At 42.1% G+C, this 27,075-nt stretch overlaps 1 protein-coding gene across 1 annotated transcript in view; it reads left to right on the top strand.

The window, feature by feature from the left end:
* The window catches only part of LOC110527723 (interleukin-17 receptor D), a 58,710-nt gene extending 41,727 nt beyond the window's left edge, over window positions 1-16,983 (top strand). Inside the window, exons 2-14 of the mRNA XM_021609186.3 lie at window positions 1,731-1,797; window positions 2,573-2,698; window positions 8,068-8,186; window positions 8,428-8,548; window positions 8,768-8,812; window positions 9,098-9,249; window positions 10,231-10,296; window positions 10,429-10,483; window positions 10,697-10,807; window positions 11,550-11,734; window positions 12,142-12,301; window positions 12,552-13,418; window positions 14,807-16,983. Of these exons, the coding sequence (XP_021464861.1) occupies window positions 1,731-1,797; window positions 2,573-2,698; window positions 8,068-8,186; window positions 8,428-8,548; window positions 8,768-8,812; window positions 9,098-9,249; window positions 10,231-10,296; window positions 10,429-10,483; window positions 10,697-10,807; window positions 11,550-11,734; window positions 12,142-12,301; window positions 12,552-13,418; window positions 14,807-14,931 (2,199 nt within the window). The 3' untranslated portion in view covers window positions 14,932-16,983. The remainder of the gene's footprint in view (window positions 1-1,730; window positions 1,798-2,572; window positions 2,699-8,067; window positions 8,187-8,427; window positions 8,549-8,767; window positions 8,813-9,097; window positions 9,250-10,230; window positions 10,297-10,428; window positions 10,484-10,696; window positions 10,808-11,549; window positions 11,735-12,141; window positions 12,302-12,551; window positions 13,419-14,806) is intronic.
* Window positions 16,984-27,075: the final 10,092 nt, after the last annotated feature.

Raw genomic sequence — 27,075 nt, 5'->3', positions numbered from 1 at the left:
CCAGAGTGGAAACCATGGCCCTTTGGGCCCGGAAACCATGGCCCTTTGGGCCTGGCCTGTGAGAGGTTAAATCTGGTTGCGAGAGGCTTGCCTCTCGGGATCATAGCACTCTGGATAGTCTAAGGCCCCTCCTACATGCTCATTGTATGGAAATAAGTGATTCATTTTGACAAGTTGTGTGACTGAAAAGGGGATCATCCCTTACCAATGCTCTGTATGCCAGGTTGCATGCTTCCTGCAGGACCTGTTGGTCAGAGGGAAGGCTTTCTTCACTGTTAAGGTCTATCTCGGCCTGTCATGTAAGCTTTGGAAAGAACATGGTGGGACACCCCTCCCCCGTTATGTTGTTGTGTCATGATTGGGGCATGTTGCTTTCGTCCAGTTCCCAAGCATTTAGTCCCGTCATGGGATTTGTCAATTGTGCTTGAGGCTATTTCACAGCTGGCTTTTTTTGAGCTGCTGGAATGCGTGGAGATGAAGCATCTCTCCATTTTAAGACGCTCTGCTGGTCATCCTTACATCCACAAAGTGAGTGAATGAGCACGGTTAGTTCACCATTCGTGCCTACAGTTTGCCCAGGGCTTTTCCAAAGTTACATATTTGCCCAACCCCGCCTTTATGCCTAAGGTTAGCAGCAAATTACAATCGTCTCGCCTTGGAGCTTGTGGCGTTCCAGCCTGCTGCCTTTTCTATGTCCAGTACGCTCATTGCGCATATACTTGGATAGGATGAGAGCTTTGCACAAGTGTGTCCAACTCTTTGTCCCGGGCACCTCCCTTTCTCGTCAACAATTGTCACATTGCATTGTGAAAGCTAATACATTGGCCCTATAATAGCAAGGGCTTACTGCCTCCGCAGGGCCTATGGGCTCACTCCACCAGGGGTATGGCACTGTTCAAGGTCATCTCCTTACAGGGTATTTGCGATCCGGCTTGTTGGGCATCCCCTGTTACTTTCGAGGTTCTACCGACTAGACGTCACTGCACCTTTTGTTGGAGCCTACGGTCCTCGGTGTCGAGCCGCTGAGGGTTGATAAGTTGAAACTACCTGGCTTCGAGCTCGTGTGTGATCTGAGAGTTGGCCATATATCCCACCGTGAGATGTTGAAAAACAAAATTGAAAGAGAACTTAAGGTTCCTTGCATAACCCCGATTCTCTGATTATTATGAGGGAGACATCTCACCACGTTCCCCTACTTGCAAGAGTGTGAGGACGTTTGGTTTGCTTGAGATGATCAGAGGGCAGGCGAATAGCTCTTTTAGTGTGAAGGTAGGGGCTTCCTCATTCGCCACTCGACCTGTCTCCGACAGACGTGTATGATTTTGGTTCTTCAAGTACTTAGGAGATTCTGGTGAATCCCGCTGTAAGATGACTCCCTCATAATTTAAGAGAACTGGGGTCACTCAAGTGACCTGAAGTTTTTCTTTGGAGTACATTTTAAAGTGAAAAATCTAGAGACCTCGCCGTAATTCCGTTACCGTGGAATTGCCCCTCTTACTTTCAGTTTGGCTGGCAATACAACAGTATTCCAACTGCTGGGTTATTGTGTACTGATCCAATATTCCATGTAAGTATGTAATTCTATGGATTATTGTTCAGGCTGATTTTCTTCGCATTCCTGTGAGGCCGCAGCCTGTCCGTCTGAGCATCGGCAACATGAGGTGGTTGTATTGATGTGTATTACTGTCTGCCAGTTGTCCTTGTGGTTTCACCATCTTTCTTTCTTGCAGGGGCTCCAGGTCCAGTCAAGTTCTGACGGGAATGGTCGGAAGCGAGGGGTCACATTCCGAACAGACAGTGAGTCCTTTCTTTTTCTCTCGCTATCGATCTCAATGTGTTCACTATTTCACATGGCCTTGCATGAAAACTGCCTGCCCTTTCCATTCCATACTAAAGTTGACCTTTTACCACCTCAAGTTGCCAATTCTGTCTCAGACCCTCCACCAACAAGAAGTTAATATCTCGAAGTCAACGTTTTCTCTCCTGTAACAAATCCTGATCCTTCCCCCCACCCCACCCCCACCACCCCAGCAGTCAGCTGCTATTATCCATGACTGTCAGAGGGAACAGCTTTTCTGAAAAGCCCCCCTCTGGTTTAGCATCACAATCGACTGCAGCTCGGAGCCAGGGGGTGTGTGTGACACAGCCCACTGCTCCTCTTCCTATACCTGAGAGGACATAGGGATCATAGTCAAAGGAGATGGCAGAGGAGGGGACAGCTCCTTACATGGCTGCACATTCTTGTCCCCAGGCTTGGCTCAGAGAGAATCTCACCCACTCACCTGTCCATTAGTCTTCATCCAGGGAGCCCTGTTCTGAGCTTCCCATCTTAACCACGCGCTGTGATCCATCCTCTTTCTTCTCTTTAAGGTGTGATTTGGGGGTGATTCTCTGTGTGGTAGAAGAGGAAGGGAGTCTAATTTTAGGACTCTAAACACTGTAAACAAATTTAATTGTGACTAAGGTTGTTTTGACTTAAAAGAAAATCAACAACCTCTCCTCTCCGTCATTGGCATACTCTAACTCTGATATCCTCTTTCTTGTCGTCTCCTCCTCTGTTCTCCTCCGCCAGACTGCTCTGTGAACTGGAGTCCATTGGGGAAGCATGCCATCCATGGAGTGAACAATATGACATTCAGCCACCTCTCCTGTGACAGCCAGGCTGCTGTGGTGGTCCACTGGATGACCAGCCCTCTAGGTATGAACCATATACCCTACGCATTTTAAATTCTTCCATATGATAAAATAGTCATTATACAGACTAGAGATCAATGGGCAAAATCAAATCCAGTGTCTGAGGTTAGAGTTGAGCAGTCACTCCTAGTGTGCGGAAATCTGTATCCAGAAGTTAGTGGTTGACCTACTTTGAAATGTTTCTACCAAGATTGTTTTGGGTAGATCATATTACATCTGGGAGACACTAACATTTTAAAACCCTCTGTATGTGTGCGGGAAGACACGTGTGCTGGTTGCACACAGGAGTCGTTTATGTTTATCTTCAGTATCTCAGACCATGGAGAGTCATTTGTAGAGGTAAGAGGTTTGAGAACAGGAGAGAATAGGAGGGTAAAGAAAAGGCTCATCTTCAAAACACCGTGCTGTGCAGTGTTTTTGCGCCTGTCCTCATCAAAGACCCAGGGCAGTTTACCTTCTCCCAGTAGGCTTACTCTGCTACCCTGACAGTCACAGATCTGCCCCTCAGAGGGAAGAGCGGAGGAAGGGATCCATATCTTACACAACAACACTGATATGTTTGAAGGTGTGTGTGTGTGTGTGTGTGTGTGTGTGTGTGTGTGCAAGCACTGTGTGTTTGTCTTAAGTGTCTCTGTTGGCATGCTATATGTGCGTGTGTGTGACAGAGAGAGCAAGACTGAAAGGGAGGCTTCCTCTTCTTCTGTCAACTGAGGCACTGCTGAAGCCATGGCTGATCCTCATGACAATGTAGCATGTTATTCTCCAGGGGTTAATCCCTAGGACAGGGGCACCACTGCTCAGGTAGAGGATTAAAGAAAGAAGCAGGAAAAATAAACTTAAAGGGCAGAAGAGCGAGAATGAGGGGGGATCTTTCCTACTTTGAATCAAGTAGTTAGAAAGCTGAAGCTATCGACGCCAGGGGGGGGGGGAACACTCCGGAAGACAGCCCAACCTGTCTGACAGCTTTTTCCTTCCAGTTTTTTCTCTCTCCTCTGTGTCTGACGTGGTGACGGTGAGGCTGATGGTATCTGTGTGGCGGTAGAAGAGGTAAAGGACGGAGTGGAGGAGGTGTAGAGTTACCACCACCACAAAGAGGAGGCTCTTTCAGCTTCTAAGCGTACACACACACAGCCTCCGCTCCCCACAGTGGTAATAGAAGCCACAGGGAATGTGTGTTTTCTGCCTCTGCTGATGCCTCGGACTGATAAGGAAGAAATGTAATTAACGTGGGAGGTGCGCTGGCACACTTTGAAGGGCACGGGAATACTTCCTTGGCACGCAGACACCCTCTCTCTTGTCCTCTGCATACCTGGGTTCAAATACTATTAAAAATACATTTCAAATGCTTAGCTGTGCTTGCTTGAGCTTGCCTGTTGATATGAATAAATGGAGAAGTCCTAAAAGTGCAAATCCTGCCCACCTGGTACTCCATAAAGGGTAAAACAAACACACAGTATTTGAAAGATTTCAAATGGTCTTTGAACCCAGGTGTGGTCCTCTGCCAGGGCACAGCCTCTCTCTCCTGCCAGCTCAAATTATGGTCTCTCATAAAAACATGTTTGATACTATGCCCTTACCTCAAGTGTGTGTGTGACTAGCTAATGTGTGTGGACTCCTACTAACTTCACAAACAACATCCGCTTCATGATTAGGATTTACATTTTCCTCACAAAATGTGTACTTTGGTCATGTTTTCGCAATGTTTTTATTCATTGTTTTGGGCCCCAGTTAATATTGTTTGTGCTTTATGGAAGTTACCCTAGAAGTTAAAGGACAGTTGCTAACGGTAACATATTGTGACCTTGGGTTTTATCTGACATTTTTGGGTTAAAAAATGTGTTATTCACATAGTTGCTCTTTAGATGGTCCTTTACATGTGAGATACAGTGAGCTCCTAGTATTGGGCCAGTGACACCATTTTTTTTTGTTGTTTTGGCTCTGTAATGATACAATGCCTGAGGCTGAAGTGCAGCCTGTCAGCTTTCATTTTAGGGTATTTTCATTCATATCGGGTGAACTGTTTAGAAATTACAGCACTTTTTGTACATAGTCCCTCCATTTTAGGGGACCAAAAGTATTGGGACAAATATATATATATATATACACACACACACACACACACACACACACACACACACACACACACACACACACACACACACACACACACAGTTGAAGTCGGAAGTTTACATACACTTATGTTGGTGTCATTAAATCTCGTTATTTTAACCACTCCACAAATTTCTTGTTAACAAACTATATTTTTGACAACTCGTTTAGGACATGTACTTTGTGCATGATACAAGTAATTTTTCCAACAATTGCTTACAGACAGATTATTTCAGTTATAACTCACTGTATTACAATTCCAGTGGGTCAGAAGTTTACATACACCAATTTGATGGTGCCTTTAAACAGCTTGAAAAATTGTCATGGCTTTAGAAGCTGAGGTATATTTGGCTAAGGTGTATGTAAACTTCCGACTTCAACTGTATGCTAAAGTAGTCATAAGTTTAGGATTTGGTCCAATATTCATAATTACATCAAGCTTGCACACAGATTATTTTGTGCCCAAACTAATTGAATGGTAAATGTTTTGTCTCATTTTGGAGCCACTTTTTTTGTATATATGAATATATGTTGCTCAACACTTCGAGATTAATGTGGATGCTACCATGATTATGGATGGTACGGAATGAATCACACATCATATCCCCTCGTAAACAAAACTTGTTACTACTTTAATACACACAAGTGAATTTTCCCCAATACTTTTGGTCCCCTACTGTTGGGGGTACTATTTACAAAAATGTCTATACGGTTCTCTCGATGTGGATGAAAATACCCTCAAAGTCAAAGTGCTGGCACACTGAGCCAAAACAACAACAAAAAATGTAATTGTCCCAATACTTTTGGCACTCAATATATGTCAGTATATGTCAATATATGGAAGTTATCTGTGAAAATACCTTTTTAACTTGGTGCTATAAGGTTAAATCCAATTACACAATGCTTGGTAGGCAGTCAAAAAGAATTGCATGTAAGATCTACTTATTGAGTTATGAAAGATGAAGACGAAACTACGTGCATTCAGAGTTTTCAGACCCCTTCCCTTTTCCCACATTATGTTACGTTACAGCCGTATTCTAAAGTGCTTAAATACATGTTTTCCATCGTCAATCTATACACAATAACCCATAATGACAAAGCTAAAACAGAGGAAAAACAACTGAAATAGCTTATTTACATTTGTATTCAGACCCTTTGCTATGAGACTCAATTGAGCTCAGGTGCATCCTGTTTCCATTGGTCATCCTTGATGTTTCTACAACTTGATTGGAGTCCACCTGTGGTAAATTCAATTGATTGGATGTGATTTGGAAAGGTACTATATAAGGTCCCACAGTTGACAGTGCATGTCAGAGCAAACACCAAGCCATGAGGTCGAAGGAATTGGCTGTAGAGCTCCGAGACAAGATTGTGTCAAGGCACAGATCTAGGAAAGGGTACCAAAATGTTTCTTCAGCGTTGAAGGTCCCAAAGAACACTGGCTTCCATCATTCTTAAATGGAAGAAGTTTGGAACCACCAAGACTTTCTAGAGCTGGCCGCCCGGCCAAACTGTGCAATCAGGGGAGAAGGGCCTTGGTCAGAGAGGAGACCAAGAACCCCATGGTCAATCTGACAGGGCTCCAGAGTTGCTCTGTGGAGATAGTTGTCCTTCTGGAAGGTTCTCCCATCTCTGCAGCACTCCACCAATCAGGCCTTTATGGTAGTGGGAAGACGAAAGCCACTCCTCAGTAAAAGGCACATGACAGCCCGCTTGGAGTTCGCCAAAAGTTACCTAAAGGACTTTCAGACCATGAGAAACAAGATTCTCTGGTCTGAAGAAAACAAAATTGAACTCTTTGGCTTAAATGCCAAGTGACACGTCTGGAGGAAACCTGGAACTATCCCTACGGTGAAGCATGGTGGTGGCATTATCATGCTGTGGGGATGTTTTTCAGTGGAGATCCTTGATGAAACTCTGCTCAGGACCTCCGACTGGGGCGAAGGTTCATCTTCCAATAGCACAACGACCCTTAGCACACAGCCAAGACAACGCAGAAGTGGCTTCGGGACTAGTCTCTGAATGTCCTTGAGTCACCCAGCCAGAGCCCGGACTTGAACCCATCGAGCATCTCTGGAGACACTTGAAAATAGCTGTATAACGACTCTCCCCATCCAACCTGACAGAGCTTGAGAGGATCTGCAGAGAAGAATGGGAGAAACTCCCCAAATACAGGTGTGCCAAGATTGTAGCGTCATACCTAAGAAGACTCGAGACTGTAATCGCTGCCAAATGTGCTTCAACAAAGTACTGAGTGAAGGGGTCTGAGTACTTATATAAATGTGATATTTCCATTTTTCTACATTTCTAAAAACCTGTTTTTACTTTCATTATGGGGTTACTGTGTGTAGATTGAGAATTTTTAATGATTTTAATCCATTTTAGAATAAGGCTGTAATGTAACCAAATGTGGGAAAAGTGAAGGGTTCTGAATACTTTTCGAATGCACTGTTACTATTGTCCCTGTTCTCGCCTAGTAAGCTATAGGCCGTCTAAAATGCATTGGTGCTTTTATTGGAATAGAAACACCATAATATGAATTAAGCTAAAATATCAGAAATACTTTTTTAAATAATAAAGGCAGAAAAACACGCGTGAAAGCTTAATTACATAACGGAATGTTAGTGGGACTATAGCCATATCGACACGAGAATGGAACGGGGAATTGAACGAGTCGCATTTAAATTGAAATGACCCGACTTTTGTCAGCCTTTGACCGTACAAATATTTTCTATAATATTCTGCCCATTTTCTATTTTTGAAGGACTTGTATGTACAGATGTTTTTAGGTACAGTGAGCTACAGGCCTACATAGGCGAGTGTAAAATACATTTTGTTATAGAAACACAAATTCATTCATGTTATGGAAACACCATAATATTCAGCTGAAATATCAGAAGTAAATCTTAAAGGCCAGGATCGGCTATCTTTTCGTCGAGGAGAAAAGGGAATACATCATCTAATTGCAGCGGTCAAATGGTGTGGTAGATGCGCTCAACCATACCCTCTGGTGGTGTGAACAAGCATTAACGGTAAACGCATAAAGTGCCACAGCATACCGTACGCTATACTGCTGTATGACTCGACTTTTCATCGAGGAACTCCTGTATGTGATACGTGGGGGGGATAGTGTCACAGGTGTGGTGGTGTTATGCTGTCATCTGACATGGGTGCATTTTTGTCACCGATTTTGAATGTGCATGTTTCTATTCAGGTATTGAACGTGTGTATTGTGTGTGTGTGTGTGTGTGTTATTATGTCCAGGTATTGAGCATGTGAAGGGTTTCAGAGTATACCTGGAGGATAAGAACCCAGAGGGCAAACGGTGTCAACACATGATCCTCAAAGACCCACGACCGCTCAACTTCTCCTACAAGACTTTGGTAAGTCACACCGCACTCTGCTAAACAGGTTTTTTTTCTTCTTCCATGCATCTGGAAGTAAGGTGTGCGAATGAGCTTAGCTCAAGTCTTACCAAGTTATGTGTTTGGGTGCCGTAGCCGTTCAAAGACTTGATGACCGAAACGCATCCATTTTGACTGCTGATAATACATCGAAGCAATACTTAATTTGTGAGTGCTGGCTGATTTTTACCCAGTTGTATGCGCTGTTATTCCCTGACAGAAGATGAGCTCACAGCCCTTCCCTGGCCTGGCCTATGAGACCGATTACATGGTCCGTGTTGTTCCCTTCCCCACCATCATGAACGACAGCTTCTTCCCCCCATCCTTCCTGCGCACAAACTGTAAGTGGAAATACAGCTCAAACTGCAGGCCCTGTTTGTAGGCTAGATCTCGAGCTCAGCGCTAAGTCACGACCACCAACTTGGAATGTCAATACAGCCAGGACAGGAGTTTTTCTTGACCTGATCGGGAGGAAAACTCTTGGCCCTATTGATAACGTTGTAGCTAACAGTAATAGTATTCTAACTGTTGTTGAAGACTCCTGTTGTCTTTTTTTTCAGCCTGTGAAGTTCTACTGGGTCCAGACAACCTGGTCTGCAAACCATGTAAGTAATCAAGTTTCCCATATCTGTTTGCTAATACTGTAATTACTCTCGTAACGGCATTGTGTTAAAATGTAATATATTGTGTAACATTATATTATATATTATATCCTAATTGTTTTGTAATTGAGTTGCGTGTCCGCTACTGTTTATTGAAATAATGTTATGAAAGAATTTTGTGAAAAAAAATTATGATTATGGATGAAACCACCAGAAATTCCTATAATGCTCATATACATGGATTAATCTCTCTCTGTCTCTGTGTCTCTGTCTGGTGGTTGTGACCAGTCTGGAAGCCCAAGACTCTCAATATCTCCCAGCTGGGCTCCAACCTCCATGTTGTCTTCGACCACGCCCCCTCCACCTTCGGCTTCACCATCTACTACCTGTACTACAAACTACGACAGGAGGGACCATTCAGGCTTAAACGCTGCAAACCGGTAAGAGCATGATTACATTATGAGTTGGCCACGTCGTTTTTACTGGTGAGGCTTCGCTAAGAGTGCCGATCTGTCCAGTGCTGATCTGCCCCAAAGTCCATATCTCATTCATTATTATCTAATAGGGTCAAGGTAAAATCCGAGATAAGCACTCCCACTCTGAGACATTTTTTTTTGTAATATGGACCCTGAGCGGCTTCTAATGTGTTTCCCAGACATTGAGGAGGGATGTTGTACGGTTATGGTATGTTGACGTGTCTTCTCCTCGGCCTCTATCTACCGGGCCCCTACCGTCTGGGCCTCTCTCTGACGTCCTATAACCTCATGGGACACACCATAGACTATCCTACTTTAAATACTATTTAAATAATTTCAATACTTGACCTGTGCTTGTTTAGGTTTACCTGTTGAAATTGAACATTTTGAAAAGTGAAGGTGCAAATTCTGACCATCTGACTGGCAAAAGCAAATCACATTTGAAAGGACGCGTTTGATCAGACCCACTGAGTTACTGAAGATATTCCCAGCAGAACTTAACTTCATTATTCAAGGGCTGGAGGAGAGAAGAGTCTCCTCTCTCACACACATGTTGCCAGAACAGACAGCACTTTGTATCCAGGATGTGTTGTTTTAGCTGTGGAGAGAAAGAGAAAAATCTTATCTCCCCTGTTCCTCCTACTGTCAGTCAAGTCTTCTAGCGGCCCTGCCCTACTTCTGTCTTTCGAACAATGATAAAAGCCAAAGCCCCCCCCCTAGCTAGCTGTAGCTCTCATTCAGGTCCCCTCTCTCTCACATACTGTGTTTTAGAAACATGACCTGATTAGGTCCTCAACCATATGGTTGGTTAAGAGGTGAAAAAAATCAACTATTATGATGTCAGTATTCCAAACCCTCAGTCAGAAATGCATGAGACTCCTCAGCTCTGTATCACTACAGAAACAGCATGACAATAATGCACTGTTCTACTCTATTTTTGCAAAGGAGTTTAATCTGCCCATGACGACATGCGTTCTTCAAGATGTGATACCAGGAACCTATGCGATTGAGGTAAAGCATGATTCTCACGGAGCTGGTTAAAAGTAGTGCACTACTATTGTGGACGCAGCACTGATGGAAACCCACTGAAGCCATCTCAGCTGACACACATATTTCCTTCCATATATGTAATTTGTGCTTCAGCTGAGAGATGACACCAACACTACCAGAAGACAGGCCCAGTACCACGTAAGCCAAGGTGAGCTGCCTGCTACTAGCTAACATCACAGTATTGCCTCTGGACTGACACCCACTTACTAAACTCACATTACATAAGCCTGGATGACTAGGGAGTTGCCAAAGTCTTCCGGGTGTTTTATGTTCACTTTGCTGAGTAAAAAGCCCATTCATAGTTCATTGGAAATGTATTTGCTTGTTATTTAAATATCTTTCTGTCTGTTGTCCGTCTCAGTCCACTCCCCGTGGGCAGGGCCTATCAGAGCCATGGCCATCACTGTCCCTCTAGTCATCATGTCTGCCTTTGCTACACTCTTCACTGTAATGTGCCGGAAGAAACAACAAGGTACTTTTCGTCATTCCTAATAATAAAACATTTCACGCTCAGGGCTCTATTTGCAGGTGGTATTAAGCCAGTGCAATTGTCAAATGCAATTTTTCACCTGTTAAAGCTGTCTTCTATTTTCAAACCCTAGCACCAGGATTGGTAATTTACCCGTCTTGTCTTAACAGTCACTTCCGCTGAGGTGGGTTAGGGTGGCAATATCTGAGGTGTGTCCTTAAAAACATGCGCCAAAGTGCCAATTTCAGTATACGCTGGTGGGGATATTTAAGACCAACTTAAGTCTGGTCTTAGCGGTAACGCGGTTGGTTATGGCGTGGATTCTGACAATACTCCGTGCCCTCAGCCGATTGACAGTATGCAAATGCATGCAGTATTAAGCCATGAAATGCCTTGATTGGCCAAGCCCTCGTCACACCTACAACTTGTTTATTCATCAAACCCAGCTCATAATAACGGCTGTTAGAATAGCAACCAAAAACCAATCTGACACACCCCCGGACCTATAATGCTACTTACCGCCAGCACTTAGATTTACCAATGACTTAGGTTTGTAAAAAAAAAAAATCCCTCAGTTTACTTTCTGTCTGTTTACTGAATCTACCTTTAAAAAAAACCAGTATCCAACATTTACAAACATTAGTAGACATTTAGTAGAATAGGCCAATGCATTTCCCTTCACCTTTCTTTGTGGTCTTCATATTGTATTAATACTGTATATGGTGTTGTAACTTGATCTGTGCAGAGAATATCTACTCCCATCTGGATGAGGAGAGTGCGGAGTCATCGTCTCACACCACAGCTCTGAATGCAGACAGACCCTGGCCCCGGACTAAGGTGTTTGTCTGCTACTCCACTAAGGACTGCCCCAAACACCTCACAGTCGTACAGAGCTTCGCCTTCTTCCTCCAGGACTTCTGTGGCTGTGAGGTAGGAACTAAACTTCCCAAATAATGTTCCTTCAAGCACACAACTTTGTAGCTAGGTTATGGCTCCAAGGGTTGGCTCCAAGGGTTGGCTCAGGCCAGAGAATTGAATGTGATGGGGTTGGAAAATGTAAATCAGGAGTGTGCTTTGTGCCACCTGCTGGTTGATCCCATGAAGTGTGTGACTTCATAGTATAATTAGTAGTAGTAGCAGCATATATTTTATAATGGTAATAGTCTCGTCCACCAGCCCGATGTGATGAGTTTAGCTCAGTAAATACTCAAAAATGGTTTACTATTCTGTAATATTAATCACTACGTCTCTCTGTGGTGGTTAGTCCTGCAGGTGATATTATAGTTTAACCTCGCCCCATTCCATTCGCCAGTTCCTATTTTTGATTTTTTTTTCAGGTGACTCTGGACCTGTGGGAGCACCTGCAGATCTGTAAGGAGGGCCAGATGTCCTGGCTGAGTCGGCAGATAGATGAGGCTCACTACATCATCACTGTCTGCTCCAAAGGCCTCAAGCACTATATAGAGAAGAGCCGCAGGGGGAAATCACCAGCCAGAGGTGATTTGATATATTTTTTTGGGGGGGGGAATGATTGTTTGATTTAATTTGTTTGACAAATGAAAACCAAAATTGTCAAACATTGTCAGACATCTACTGAATTAACAACGGCAGTTACAACAGGTGTCTTTTTGGTTATGTTCAGTCGAATAAATGCATGTACAGCCAAGTACATGCATTTTAACAAACTATCAAGGATAAACTCAAAGTCACTGATTTTCCTATATGTCCATTGTTTCTTTTGGTGTAGGTGGAGCAGCTGCAGCAAACGGAGCAGAGCTCTTCATTGTCGCAGTGGCCATGATTGCGGAGAAGCTCTGTGAGGCGCGCCAGAAAGACCAGGACCTGTCTCGCTTCATGGCCGTCTACTTCGACTACTCCCACGAGGGCGACGTCCCAACCATGCTGAGCCTGGCTCCCAAGTTCAAGCTCATGGATCAGCTCCCTCAGATGTTCGGCCGCCTCCACTCCCGCCAGCTCAGTTTACCGGAACGCGAGCCGCAGCCGCTCAACATCAGCAAGAGGAACTACTTCCGGAGCAAGTCAGGGCGGTCTCTGTACGTGGCCATCTGCAACATGCACCAGCACATCTCATTGGAGCCTGATTGGTTCGAGAGGCAGGTGAAACCCGCTCCTCTGGCACCGCGTGACGGTACGTCATTGTCATCATCGTCGCCTCGCATGGAGAAGTTTGACTCTGGGCTGGTGCTCAACGAGGTTTTATTTAAGTTGCCATCAGAAAGCGAAGGTACTCTGATGAGGAATGTGCTGCTCACGTCTCTTCCTCCCAGCCTCAGCCTGGCCCACTGTTCCCTGGACAGACCCGGGGGGCCTGGGAACAGCCTCTCCAGCTCCAGCTTTTCTCAGGGGGAATCTGGGTTCACGTCGGGGGCCTCGTCTGGTTTGGGTCCTCTGGCTCTGAGGTCTCTGAGGCCTGTCGTACCTCCCCAGGCTGGAGATGGGTCAGCCAGTCCCCCAGAAATGCCCCGGGACTCTGGGATCTATGATTTGTCAGTGCCCTCTTCTGAGCTGTCCATCCCCCTCATGGAGGGCCTGTCACCTGACCAGGCTGACTCCTCCTCCCTGGCCGACAGCGAATCATCTTCTTCCGGACTGGGTAAGAGACCAATGTTTTGTGTCTAAAAATGCCTAAAATTATCTGACATTTTCATTGCAAAATAGTAAGTGGTCAAATTGAGAATGATTCAGATTCAAAGCCCTATGCCTAAAATGATGCTGTATGACATTTTCACATTTAAGTACAATAGGACTGATAATTAACTATGAGTCAGATTTAAGAATGAGTCATCGGATTCGGAGATGGTTCAGTCAGATAAGTCAGTGACATAATTTCAGACATACAGTGCCTTGCGAAAGTATTCGGCCCCCTTGAACTTTGCGACCTTTTGCCACATTTCAGGCTTCAAACATAAAGATATAAAACTGTATTTTTTTGTGAAGAATCAACAACAAGTGGGACACAATCATGAAGTGGAACGACATTTATTGGATATTTCAAACTTTTTTAACAAATCAAAAACTGAAAAATTGGGCGTGCAAAATTATTCAGCCCCCTTAAGTTGATACTTTGTAGCGCCACCTTTTGCTGCGATTACAGCTGTAAGTCGCTTGGGGTATGTCTCTATCAGTTTTGCACATCGAGAGACTGAACTTTTTTCCCATTCCTCCTTGCAAAACAGCTCGAGCTCAGTGAGGTTGGATGGAGAGCATTTGTGAACAGCAGTTTTCAGTTCTTTCCACAGATTCTCGATTGGATTCATGTCTGGACTTTGACTTGGCCATTCTAACACCTGGATATGTTTATTTTTGAACCATTCCATTGTAGATTTTGCTTAATGTTTTGGATCATTGTCTTGTTGGAAGACAAATCTCCGTCCCAGTCTCAGGTCTTTTGCAGACTACATCAGGTTTTCTTCCAGAATGGTCCTGTATTTGGCTCCATCCATCTTCCCATCAATTTTAACCATCTTCCCTGTCCCTGCTGAAGAAAAGCAGGCCCAAACCATGATGCTGCCACCACCATGTTTGACAGTGGGCATGGTGTTCAAGGGGGCCGAATACTTTCGCAAGGCACTGTATACGGACTCATTTCCACCACTGGTTGTTTCTATTTCACCATTAGTGACGTTTAGGGTTGCAAAACTACTGTTAATTTACCAAAATTACCAGAATCTTCTGTAATTAACAGGTAATCTATGGTAACTTTGGTCATTTATACTTGAATAACTTCTAAAAAAAATTAAAAAATGTTTGTCCATGAGTTTCTAGCAGATAGACCAAATGGTTCAAGAGAAAATTGTCTAATTAAAAAGGCATCTAATCAACAATGGCATTTTCAAATAAGTTTATTTTACTAAGTGTGTAGAAACAATGTAAAGGATATTTTATGCTGAAACCCTCATATTAAACACCAACGTTATTCACTAGTGAAGTCTAGTGTGTGTTTGTGCCTCTGAAATTTGCTGAATATCTCTTCATCTCCAGGTGATGAGGAGCCCCCTGCTGTCAGCTCTCTGCACTACACCGTGCCCACCATCTGTAAAGCTGAGCTTCATCACCATCTAGAGCAGTCTGAAGGACTGGGACTCTTTCCTGTTCCTCCCTTGTAGTGAACTTAACAACATTACATTACCTGGACATGCATGGCCTGTTCATAAGGAATCATTGGATCAAGCCCAGTGACCAAGCCCATGGATTCTAGTGATGTCATCTGCTTCAGAATCTCTGTGGGCTGATAAAACACGGAGGAATGATGTCACGTTTTAGAACGCCGAGGGTGATGTCACTGTTTTGTGAACCTTCTAAGTAGCGGTTGTGTGACTGTGAAGGCAATGCATTATTTAACAATGGTTGTATGTTGTTTTGCAGTGCTGTCCTGTAATTGTTAGTGGTGTAAAGATGTTGAATTCAGACTACACTAGATCTGCTTTTTAAAACACCCCACGCCATACCAGGTTACCAGTTCATCAAATGGCCGACATCAATGTTTCTCAACCTTGGTCCTCTGGTGCATCAAAGAGGTGACACATTTTTGTTCCAGCGCAGAAACACCTGCTTCAACTCCTCTACTGATAATCAAATCCATGATTACTCGAATCTGGTGTGTTAGTGCTGGGCTTGAACACAAATGTGTGACTTCAACGATGTAGTTTGTTAAATACAGGGACAATTATGTTTTGAATGAAAGAGCATTTGTTTGTTACTTTATTTTAATTTATTGTCAATGATGAAATATGAAATAACTTTTTAAAGTATTGTACACCAACACAAGGATACAAGGTGCTGGAACTGAGTGTCAAAGCACTTTTACTTGTTTAAAAAAAAAAATGTAATTCTCGCACCAATTTGGTTTACTGATAGAAAAGGTTTTGACAACTGTTGTGTAAGAGAGCAGATAGGTTGGGAGTACTCACATTTGTATCATATTTTTCAAACCAGCAGTTATGACAATGTTATCTCACAGTAATGGACAGGGGTTTGATTTTAGGGGCATTCTCATTTTATAAACTAAATGCCTTTATTTGGAACTTGGGAAATATACTGTTATTCAACTCTTACAGAGCGAAAAGTAACCCCGTCTTTGTGGGTCTACTTCAGTGTATGTTCTAACAATGTTTTAATGTTTTCCAGTGCCAGTCATTTTGACAACACATTGTTTTTGGAAATAATCTGTTTTATTCCAGTTTTGTATAGTTTTTAGATTCTTTTTTTCTCTCTACGTTTTATATATACACTTTGTACTGTTTTATAGTACTCTAATGTAGGAAATAAGCAAAAAATGAAATTGTAATTTGTTCATTATTGAAGCCTCGGACAACCAAGTCAAGGAGACGAGATTTAGAAGGATGGCTCGGTGAGACACAACCCATTTTCCTGCTCAAAGTGTGTAACTAAACAGGCAAGAACACAATCTGAAATATCATTTACACCCTTTTAGATGGCAACATAGATGTATATTTGATATCTGCCCATTTTGAAGTGGCAACTGATTTCACCAGTAGCACTGTGCCAAGTGCACCGTAAATCCAAGGTCAAGATACAAACTGGTAGTTAAAATACAATGTAACCTATTGCATGTTTTAGTAACTGTCAAATGTGGTGTAATAATTGGTTGGGATAGAATTTATTTTTCACCCTACCCCTACATAAGTCACGTTAGTTTGCCTATTATAAACTTTATGGCTTGCATTAGGACTGACAGTCCGTCAGCACTGCTCAAGTTCAGTAGCAATATGGGAAGTTATTAACCATTATTAATCTACATTTAAAAATTTAAAAAAATAAGATGATGTAGATTACCATCCCATGGTGAATAGACTCTACTATTCAAAAGAGAAAATCACTGTAGAGAGAGGATTAGAAATCACACCAATGACTACATTTCCTATAGGCCTACTTGGTGTGTTACACTCTACACAACTCGATTCTGATACGGGGGTCCAGAACATAATTACAGATCATTTGACTGCAAACCTTGCTTACATTTGTATACGATCACGTCTATTATGTGTGGGAATGCTTGAACAGATTTCCAAAATTAAAATCTCTTGAAGCAGATGGCCAACAGTGAAAAATCTATAAAACAAGCATGTTTTTATTTATTGTGTTTTGCTCAGAAAACTTGGGTGTCCAAATAAAATCACTGGCCACAAGTTGGGGAACCCTGCTGTACTGTATCTCACTGTAAAAGACCCCTTGGTCGCTCTCTCTCTCTCTCTCACACACACACACACACACACACACACACACACACACACACACACACGGTAAAAGTAGTTTAATATTGGATATTCGGTTTTCTCTCGTCAACAGCAATTGAAACAAGCATGCCAATGACTATGAAAATGTTACATTCTGAATCGGGGTTGCATGGAGAACAAAACACAACTTAAAAAACAATATTTTAAAAAATATTTTTGGATTTCAATCTTCAATAGCTCTTAAAGAGTGCCGTGCCTATGGAAAATTATATTTTCTGAATTGGGAAGACGGCGAAAAATTAAAAACATTTGCATTTGGATTATCGGATTTCCACATTCAATAGCTCGTAGCCCTTTAAACTGGTAGACGTGATGCAAATATCCAATATTTTGACAATGATATTCACCTAAATTGGAATGCAGTGGCTGTACAGTAATATTCTATACATGACGTCAGAGCTCATGTTCTCCACTTCACAGCTCTGTATGGGTTTTGACTGACAGACATTCTGAATAGGAGTACAGCGAGCGACAAGTTGCCCCCATCCCTCCCTCTAATTGGGCAATGCTGTAAATTACGCTGACTCAATGTATTTTGAAAAAATGAGATGTTGAGGATTATAATAAATCCAGCTTTGTCATACAAGCAAGCCAAACACCAGTGTCCAAATGTGCACTTCTCATTTCCATATCATAAAACTTAAATAATATACCGTGTCAATGTTTTTGATCACAATGTTTGGTGTAACATTCCAAGATGACATGGCGTTATACCCTGGGTTGTCCTGAACAGAATGAATTTGTTTGCTTGTTGTACTGTATACTTCAGGTATTGTATATGTAACTGAACTAAATGACTATTGCCCCGTAGCACTCACTTATGTCATCATGAAGTGCTTTGACAGGCTAGTTAAAGACCATCTCACCTTCGCCTTACCTGACACCATAGACCATATTTGACCAAGAAGGAGTGTGATCTACTGTATCTCACTGTAAAAGACCCCTTGGTCGCTCTCTCTCTCTCTCTCACACACACACACACACACACACACACACACACGGTAAAAGTAGTTTAATATTGGATATTCGGTTTTCTCTCGTCAACAGCAATTGAAACAAGCATGCCAATGACTATGAAAATGTTACATTCTGAATCGGGGTTGCATGGAGAACAAAACACAACTTAAAAAACAATATTTTAAAAAATATTTTTGGATTTCAATCTTCAATAGCTCTTAAAGAGTGCCGTGCCTATGGAAAATTATATTTTCTGAATTGGGAAGACGGCGAAAAATTAAAAACATTTGCATTTGGATTATCGGATTTCCACATTCAATAGCTCGTAGCCCTTTAAACTGGTAGACGTGATGCAAATATCCAATATTTTGACAATGATATTCACCTAAATTGGAATGCAGTGGCTGTACAGTAATATTCTATACATGACGTCAGAGCTCATGTTCTCCACTTCACAGCTCTGTATGGGTTTTGACTGACAGACATTCTGAATAGGAGTACAGCGAGCGACAAGTTGCCCCCATCCCTCCCTCTAATTGGGCAATGCTGTAAATTACGCTGACTCAATGTATTTTGAAAAAATGAGATGTTGAGGATTATAATAAATCCAGCTTTGTCATACAAGCAAGCCAAACACCAGTGTCCAAATGTGCACTTCTCATTTCCATATCATAAAACTTAAATAATATACCGTGTCAATGTTTTTGATCACAATGTTTGGTGTAACATTCCAAGATGACATGGCGTTATACCCTGGGTTGTCCTGAACAGAATGAATTTGTTTGCTTGTTGTACTGTATACTTCAGGTATTGTATATGTAACTGAACTAAATGACTATTGCCCCGTAGCACTCACTTATGTCATCATGAAGTGCTTTGACAGGCTAGTTAAAGACCATCTCACCTTCGCCTTACCTGACACCATAGACCATATTTGACCAAGAAGGAGTGTGATGGTGCTGCATCCGATGACTTGGCCTCCACAATCCCCTGACCTCAACCAAATTGAGATGGTTTGGGATGAGTTGGACCGCAGAGTGAAGGAAAAGCAGCCAACAAGTAAGTGCTCAGCATATGTGGGAACTCCTTGAAGACCGTTGGATAAGTATTCCTTATGAAGCTGGTTGAGAGAATGCCAAGAGTGCAAAGCTGTTATCAACGCAAAGGGTGGCTAATTTGAAGGATCTCAAATATATAAAATATATTTAGATTTGTCTAACACTTTTTTTTGGTTACTAGATGGTTCCATATGTGTTATTTCATAGTGTTGTCTTCATTATTATTCTACAATGTAGAAAATAGTAAAAAAATAAAAACCCTGGAATGAGTAGGTGTGTCCAAACTTTTGACTGGTACTGTATATTTATATTTCGCTCTGACATTGGTCATGATATTTCTTAACTGTAAAAATGTTCAGGTTTATGTGTATTTGTTATTTTAATTGTATTGCTTTAGGTATTACTGCACTGTTGGAGCTAGAAAGAGAAGCATTTTGTTGTACACGCAATAAAATCTGCAAATCTGTGTCCGCAACCAATAAACTTTTTATTTTATTTGTGAAGAAAATATTCCACAGATCATTCATCTGAATGCACTCATGACTCCATTCTAGGTGTACCGGAATTACTGTTTCTCTGAATTGCATTGTGAAAGCCTAACACTTTAAGATCATATTTTATGATTTAGCTAGGCATGTTGGCAAAAAAACAAATGTTCAAATTATGCCCCCCTGACCCAGATTGCAATTTATAATGGAACATTTTGGGATAAGTATTGTTGTTTACGCAATCCCAAAATGTTCCATTATAAATTGCAATCTGAGTCAGGTGGGCATAATTTGTAAAGGTAGGGATGCAGGGCTGTGTTCCAAACAAAACAACTACAAGTGTGCCTCGTCTAGTTCCTTGATGGCACAGCTACTGTAGGAGGATTCAAAAAGCATCTTTATATTAAATAATTTTTTTAACGTTTATTTAACTAGGCTAGTCAGTTAAGAACAAATTCTTATTTACAATGACAGCCTACCCCTTTCTTTGAGTGATACAAGTGCATTGAAATTATTTAGGAACTGTACACACTTTGGAGAGGCGTGGCCATTGAAAACACCAGTTAAACCTGTCACTCAAACCCCCATCATTTTTTTGTCCATTGTTGCACCTAGCCCATATTTTCCAATAATATTCTTATCATGCTACTGAATGTATCTAGAACATTTTCAGATTTCGTTATCAACAAATGCGGTGAAACGTACAGTAAATATAAAATGCACATGAATCAACAGTGTAATGTTTTTGGATTCAGTCTCGTCCGGTGAACTGTTGTGTCCTCACCTTTAGTCTAATAATTTTACCATAATCTCCAAACTGTTACTTTTTAATTGCTACCATGGTTTTTTCCAGTGGTGTAAAGTACTTAAATAAAAAATACTTTAAGGTACAACTTAAATAGTTTTTGTGGGTACTACTTTACTTAACAATTTATATTTTTGACCACTTTTACTTCACTACATTCCTAATGAAAAGTATGTACTTTTTAATCCATACATTTTCCCTGACATCCAAAAGTACTCTTTACATTTTGAATGCTTAGCAGGACAGGAAAATGGTCCAGTTCACACATTAATCAAGCCTAAACTCAGGAAAAAAAAGAAAAGTCCTCTCACTGTCAACTGCGTTTATTTTCAGCAAACTTAACGTGAAAATATTTGTATGAACATAAGATTCAACAACTGAGACATAAACTGAACAAGTTCCACAGACATATGACTAACAGAAATTGAATAATGTATCCCTGAACAAAGGGGGGGGGGGGGGTCAAAATCAAAAGTAACAGTCAGTATCTGGTGTGGCCACCAGCTGCATTAAGTACTGCAGTGCATCTCCTCCTCATGGACTGCACCAGATTTGCCAGTTCTTGCTGTGAGATGTTACCCCACTCTTCCACCAAGGCACCTGCAAGTTCCCATACATTTCTGGGGGAATGGCCCTAGCCCTCACCCTCCGATCCAACAGGTCCCAGACGTGATCCGGGCTCTTCGCTGGCCAAGGTAGAACACTGACATTCCTGTCTTGCAGGAAATCAAGCACAGAATGAGCAGTATGGCTGGTTGCATTGTCATGCTGGAGGGTCATGTCAGGATGAGCCTGCAGGAAGGGTACCACATGAGGGAGCAGGATGTCTTCCCTGTAACTCACAGCGTTGAGTTTGCCTGCAGTGACAACAAGCTCAGTCCGATGATGCTGTGACACACCGCCCCAGACCATGATGGACCCTTCACCTCCAAATCGATCCCGCTCCAGAGTACAGACCTCGATGTAACACTCATTCCTTCAACGATAAATGCGAATCCGACCATCACCCCTGGTGAGACAAAACTGCGACTCGTCAGTGAAGAGCACTTTTTGCCAGTCCTGTCTGGTCCAGCGAAGGTGGATTTGTGCCCATAGGCGACGTTGTTGCCGGTGCCTTACAACATGCCTACAAGCCCTCAGTCCAGCCTCTCTCAGCCTATTGCGAACAGTCTGAGCACTGATTGGCGGGGTTGTGCGTTCCCGGTGTAACTCGGGCAGTTGTTGTTGCCATCCTGTGCCTGTCCCGCAGGTGTGATGTTCGGATGTACCGATCTTGTGCAGGTGTTGTTACACGTGGTCTGCCACTGCGAGGATGATCAGCTGTCCGCCCTGTCTCCCTGTAGCGCTGTCTTAGGCGTCTCACAGTCCGGACATTGCAATTTATTGCCCTGGCCACATCTGCAGTCTACATGCCTCCTTGCAGCATGCCTAAGGCACATTCACGCAGATGAGCAGGGACCCTGGGCATCTTTCTTTTGGTGTTTTTCAGAGTCAGTAGAAAAGCCTCTTTAGTGTCCTAAGTTTTCATAACTGTGACCTTAATTGCCTACCGTCTGTAAGCTGTTAGTGTCTTAACGACCGTTTCACAGGTGCATGTTCATTAATTGTTTATGGTTCATTGAACAAGCATGGGAAACAGTGTTTAAACCCTTTACGATGAAGATCTGTGAAGTTATTTGGATTTTTACGAATTATCTTTGAAACACAGGGTCCTGAAAAAGGGAGGTTTCTTTTTTGCTGAGTTTACGTGTTGTGATAATTGCGTTGTTGTTTTACAACCTGTTAGTATAAGATATGTCTTGCCACCATGATATATAAGTCTAAGGCCGAGAAAATAAGAAGACACAGTGGCAAAATAAATTCAACCACACCTTTGTTTCATCACAAAATTGGAGAGCAACATCTGTCTCGCATATTGCATGTAACAAACTGTTACAGGAACCTACCAATCAATCAAGTTAATATTTCCGATGTTTACGGACCACTAAACAACTATTGATTTAGAACACTGGAGAGTTACCGCAAGTCGCAAAGAAAACAAGAGCTGCTTCCACTAATTCCAGCACCATTTCAACTTCAACATTTCAACAGCATTAAATCAAAAGATTCCAAAAACAAATTAGTCCGATCAACGTAAGCTAAATATCATGTGTCTGTCCAAGGTCTGATTTGTGTGTGTGTGTGTGTGTGTGTAAGTATAAAAAACAAGTTTACCCACCCTACTTGTAAAGAAACACCAATGCCATCCTCCTCTCTTTCATGTTGCCGAAACGGTCTATGACTCTGTCATACAGTACCCGATTTTAGTTTTTGTAGTCCCAGGCTACCTGGTTAACATGCTTGCTCGCTTGCCTAATAGGAGCTGGCAGGGTGAAAAATGCACTAAAATAAGGCCTGTTTTTTCGCGATTACTTCAAAACAACGGCAAGCAGTTGGGAAATATGGTAATCTTATGAAACTAGACTCCACGGTGGATGCAATAAACTAGTTTCTATCAGAAAAGAACGTTAATAAAATTTTATGTGTCCAGGCTACTATCTACACGGATTTCAGAGCACTCTCGTCTGAGTGTACCAGAGCGCAGAATACCAGAGCACAGTAGCCTAATAAACAAATAACCACATTTCATTAATAAAATAAAGATAAAAAATACTCTATCAAAATGCAGATGTTGACTTAGTTATGGATCCATAATGAATTACTATGGGAATACATATCACTGATTTACAGAAATATTGGGACAAAGTTGTCTGAAGAAGGCAAATAATTTTGAATCCTGCAATCCTGTAACTTATTCCCGACAATCACGTTTTACAGCGCCATATTTTCCATCCCACCCTAACGGAAACCCTTAGGGTTTCATTTTTCTCTGAATGGAAACACCATAAGCCAAATTTCTTAAAATCAATCCCATATACTATGTTATTACAAAAAAGGTTTTAAAATCTCTGGTAATGCCAATACGGAATACTATCAAATGCTTCTCAAAGATGCCCTCTGGTGGTCAAACTAGCAATAACTTGCAGTAACAGGAGAAATGGCTGAGAATTAAATGACGTGCCACAGAATGCTGCAGCAGCCCGCAGGGTGTGCCGCAGTATGACAACTTTTAAAGGAGGAACCACTGTAACTTCCTTTCATGGGCAACGATTAGCCAGGTAGTTAACATTAGCCTACTACATCTAGCTACATATTGATCTCTCATTCTTTCAGGCCAGAGGCACAATGTATGAATTTATGGTTGGATCAGAATCACCATTATTATCATTGGCCAGTACGGAGAATTAAGTAAAGTCCAAATCCCGATCTCCATCCATGGTTAATTTAGGAAAGGGCAAGTTTTAGCTAGCTAGCTAGACACCAGAAAACAACAACACAATAACATGCAACAATTCATTTTTTTTCTTCTGTAAATTACATTTGGCTTCTGATGTGATTGTTGTGAAGCCAAACCACACAAAAAATGGTGTGATAAGACGATTCAGACTAGAGCTCACTCAGTTTAGCTCAACACTGAATGGCTATTATTGTTTGTTTTTTTTATCAAGGGAGGCCAAATGCTCGCTGGCTTCCCTTACGTTCAATGCTACGGGCAGCAACATTATCACTTGTTGTTGATTCTTCACAAAAAAATACAGTTTTATATCTTTATGTTTGAAGCCTGAAATGTGGCAAAAGGTCGCAAAGTTCAAGGGGGCCGAATACTTTCGCAAGGCACTGTACATTCTGTCTCTTTTGAATTGAATGAAAATTAGGAAACACAGAGAGAATAAATATTTTATTTATTTCACCTTTATTTAACCAGGTAGGCAAGTTGAGAACAAGTTCTCATTTACAATTGCGACCTGGCCAAGATAAAGAAAAGCAGTTCGACACATACAACGACACAGAGTTAGTTACACATGGAGTAAAACAAACATACAGTCAATAATACAGTACAAACAAGTCTATATACGATGTGAGCAAATTAGGTGAGATAAGGGAGGTAAAGGCAAAAAAAGGCCATGGTGGCAAAGTAAATACAATATACAGTGCCTTGCGAAAGTATTCGGCCCCCTTGAACTTTGCGACCTTTTGCCACATTTCAGGCATCAAACAGAAAGATATAAAACTGTATTTTTTTGTGAAGAATCAACAACAAGTGGGACACAATCATGAAGTGGAACAACATTCATTGGATATTTCCAACTTTTTTAACAAATCAAAAACTGAAAAATTGGGCGTGCAAAATTATCCAGCCCCCTTAAGTTAATACTTTGTAGCGCCACCTTTTGCTGCGATTACAGCTGTAAGTCGCTTGGGGTATGTCTCTATCAGTTTTTCACATCGAGAGACTGAAATTTTTTCCCATTCCTCCTTGCAAAACAGCTCGAGCTCAGTGAGGTTGGATGGAGAGCATTTGTTAACAGCAGTTTTCAGTTCTTTCCACAGATTCTCGTTTGGATTCAGGTCTGGACTTTGACTTGGCCATTCTAACACATGGATATGTTTATTTTTGAACCATTCCATTGTAGATTTTGCTTTATGTTTTGGATCATTGTCTTGTTGGAAGACAAATCTCCGTCCCAGTCTCAGGTCTTTTGCAGACTCCATCATGTTTTCTTCCAGAATGGTCCTGTATTTGGATCCATCCATCTTCCCATCAATTTGAACCATCTTCCCTGTCCCTGCTGAAGAAAAGCAGGCCCAAACCATGGCGCTGCCACCACCATGTTTGACAGTGGGGATGGTGTGTTCAGCTGTGTTGCTTTTACGCCAAACATAACGTTTTGCATTGTTGCCAAAAAGGTCAATTTTGGTTTCATCTGACCAGAGCACCTTCTTCCACATGTTTGGTGTGTCTCCCAGGTGGCTTGTGGCAAACTTTAAACGACACTTTTTATGGATATCTTTAAGAAATGGCTTTCTTCTTGCCATTCTTCCATAAAGGCCAGATTTGTGCAATATACGACTGATTGTTGTCCTATGGACAGAGTCTCCCACCTCAGCTGTAGATCTCTGCAGTTCATCCAGAGTGATCATGGGCCTCTTGGCTGCATCACTGATCAGTCTTCTCCTTGTATGAGCTGAAAGTTTAGAGGGACGGCCAGGTCTTGGTAGATTTGCAGTGGTCTGATACTCCTTCCATTTCAATATTATCGCTTGCACAGTGCTCCTAGGGATGTTTAAAGCTTGGGAAATCTTTTTGTATCCAAATCCGGCTTTAAACTTCTTCACAACAGTATCTCGGACCTGCCTGGTGTGTTCCTTGTTCTTCATGATGCTCTCTGCGCTTTTAACGGACCTCTGAGACTATCACAGTGCAGGTGCATTTATACGGAGTCTTGATTACACACAGGTGGATTGTATTTATCATCATTAGTCATTTAGGTCAACATTGGATCATTCAGAGATCCTCACTGAACTTCTGGAGAGAGTTTGCTGCACTGAAAGTAAAGGGGCTGAATAATTTTGCACGCCCAATTTTTCAGGTTTTGATTTGTTAAAAAAGTTTGAAATATCCAATAAATGTCGTTCCACTTCATGATTGTGTCCCACTTGTTGTTGATTCTTCACAAAAAAATACAGTTTTATATCTTTACGATTGAAGCTATGAAGCTAGATATGTTGCAAAAGGTCGCAAAGTTCAAGGGGGCCGAATACTATCGCAGGGCATTGTAGCATGTAAAACACTGGAATGGTAGATTTGAAGTGGAAGAATGCAAAGTAGAAATACAAATAATGGTGTGCAAAGGAGCTAAATAAATAAATAAATACAGTAGGGAAAGAGGTAGTTGTTTGGGCTAAATTATTGGTGGGCTATGTACAGGTGCAGTAATCTGTGAGCTGCTCTGACAGTTGGTGCTTAAAGCTAGTGAGGGAGATAAGTGTTTCCAGTTTCAGAGATTTTTGTAGTTCGTTCCAGTCATTGGCAGCAGAGAACTGGAAGGAGAGGCGGCCAAAGAAATAATTGGTTTTGGGGGTGACTAGAGAGATATACCTGCTGGAGTGTGTGCTACAGGTGGGAGATGCTATGGTGACCAGCGAGCTGAGATAAGGGGGGACTTTACCTAGCAGGGTCTTGTAGATGACATGGAGCCAGTGGGTTTGGCGACGAGTATGAAGCGAGGGCCAGCCAACGAGAGCGTACAGGTCGCAATGGTGGGTAGTATATGGGGCTTTGGTGACAAAATGGATTGCACTGTGATAGACTGCATCAAATTTGTTGAGTAGGGTATTGGAGGCTATTTTGTAAATGACATCGCCGAAGTCGAGGATTGGTAGGATGGTCAGTTTTACAAGGGTATGTTTGGCAGCATGAGTGAAGGATGCTTTGTTGCGAAATAGGAAGCCAATTCTAGATCTAACTTTGGATTGGACATGTTTGATGTGGGTCTGGAAGGAGAGTTTACAGTCTAACCAGACACCTAGGTATTTGTAGTTGTCCACGTATTCTAAGTCAGAGCCGTCCAGAGTAGTGATGTTGGACAGGCGGGCAGGTGCAGGCAGCGATCGGTTGAAGAGCAAATATACATAATTGCTGGGGTTTTTTCCATCCTTTTTGGGGGATAAATCTTTTGGCATCCATGAATACACGCCACTGTTTCATCATCATGGCATGTTTGGTTCAATAACTATTGACGAGAGAACCGAATATCCAATATAAAACACATTTTACCTTGGTCTCCCGCACACACACACACAC

This window comes from Oncorhynchus mykiss, chromosome 7 (genome assembly GCF_057628025.1).
Source record: "Oncorhynchus mykiss isolate SJ-2025 chromosome 7, ASM5762802v1, whole genome shotgun sequence".
Classification (NCBI taxonomy): domain Eukaryota; kingdom Metazoa; phylum Chordata; class Actinopteri; order Salmoniformes; family Salmonidae; genus Oncorhynchus; species Oncorhynchus mykiss.
The sequence above is the reverse complement of the archived record's forward strand: the minus strand, read 5'-3'. Positions and strand labels throughout refer to the sequence as shown.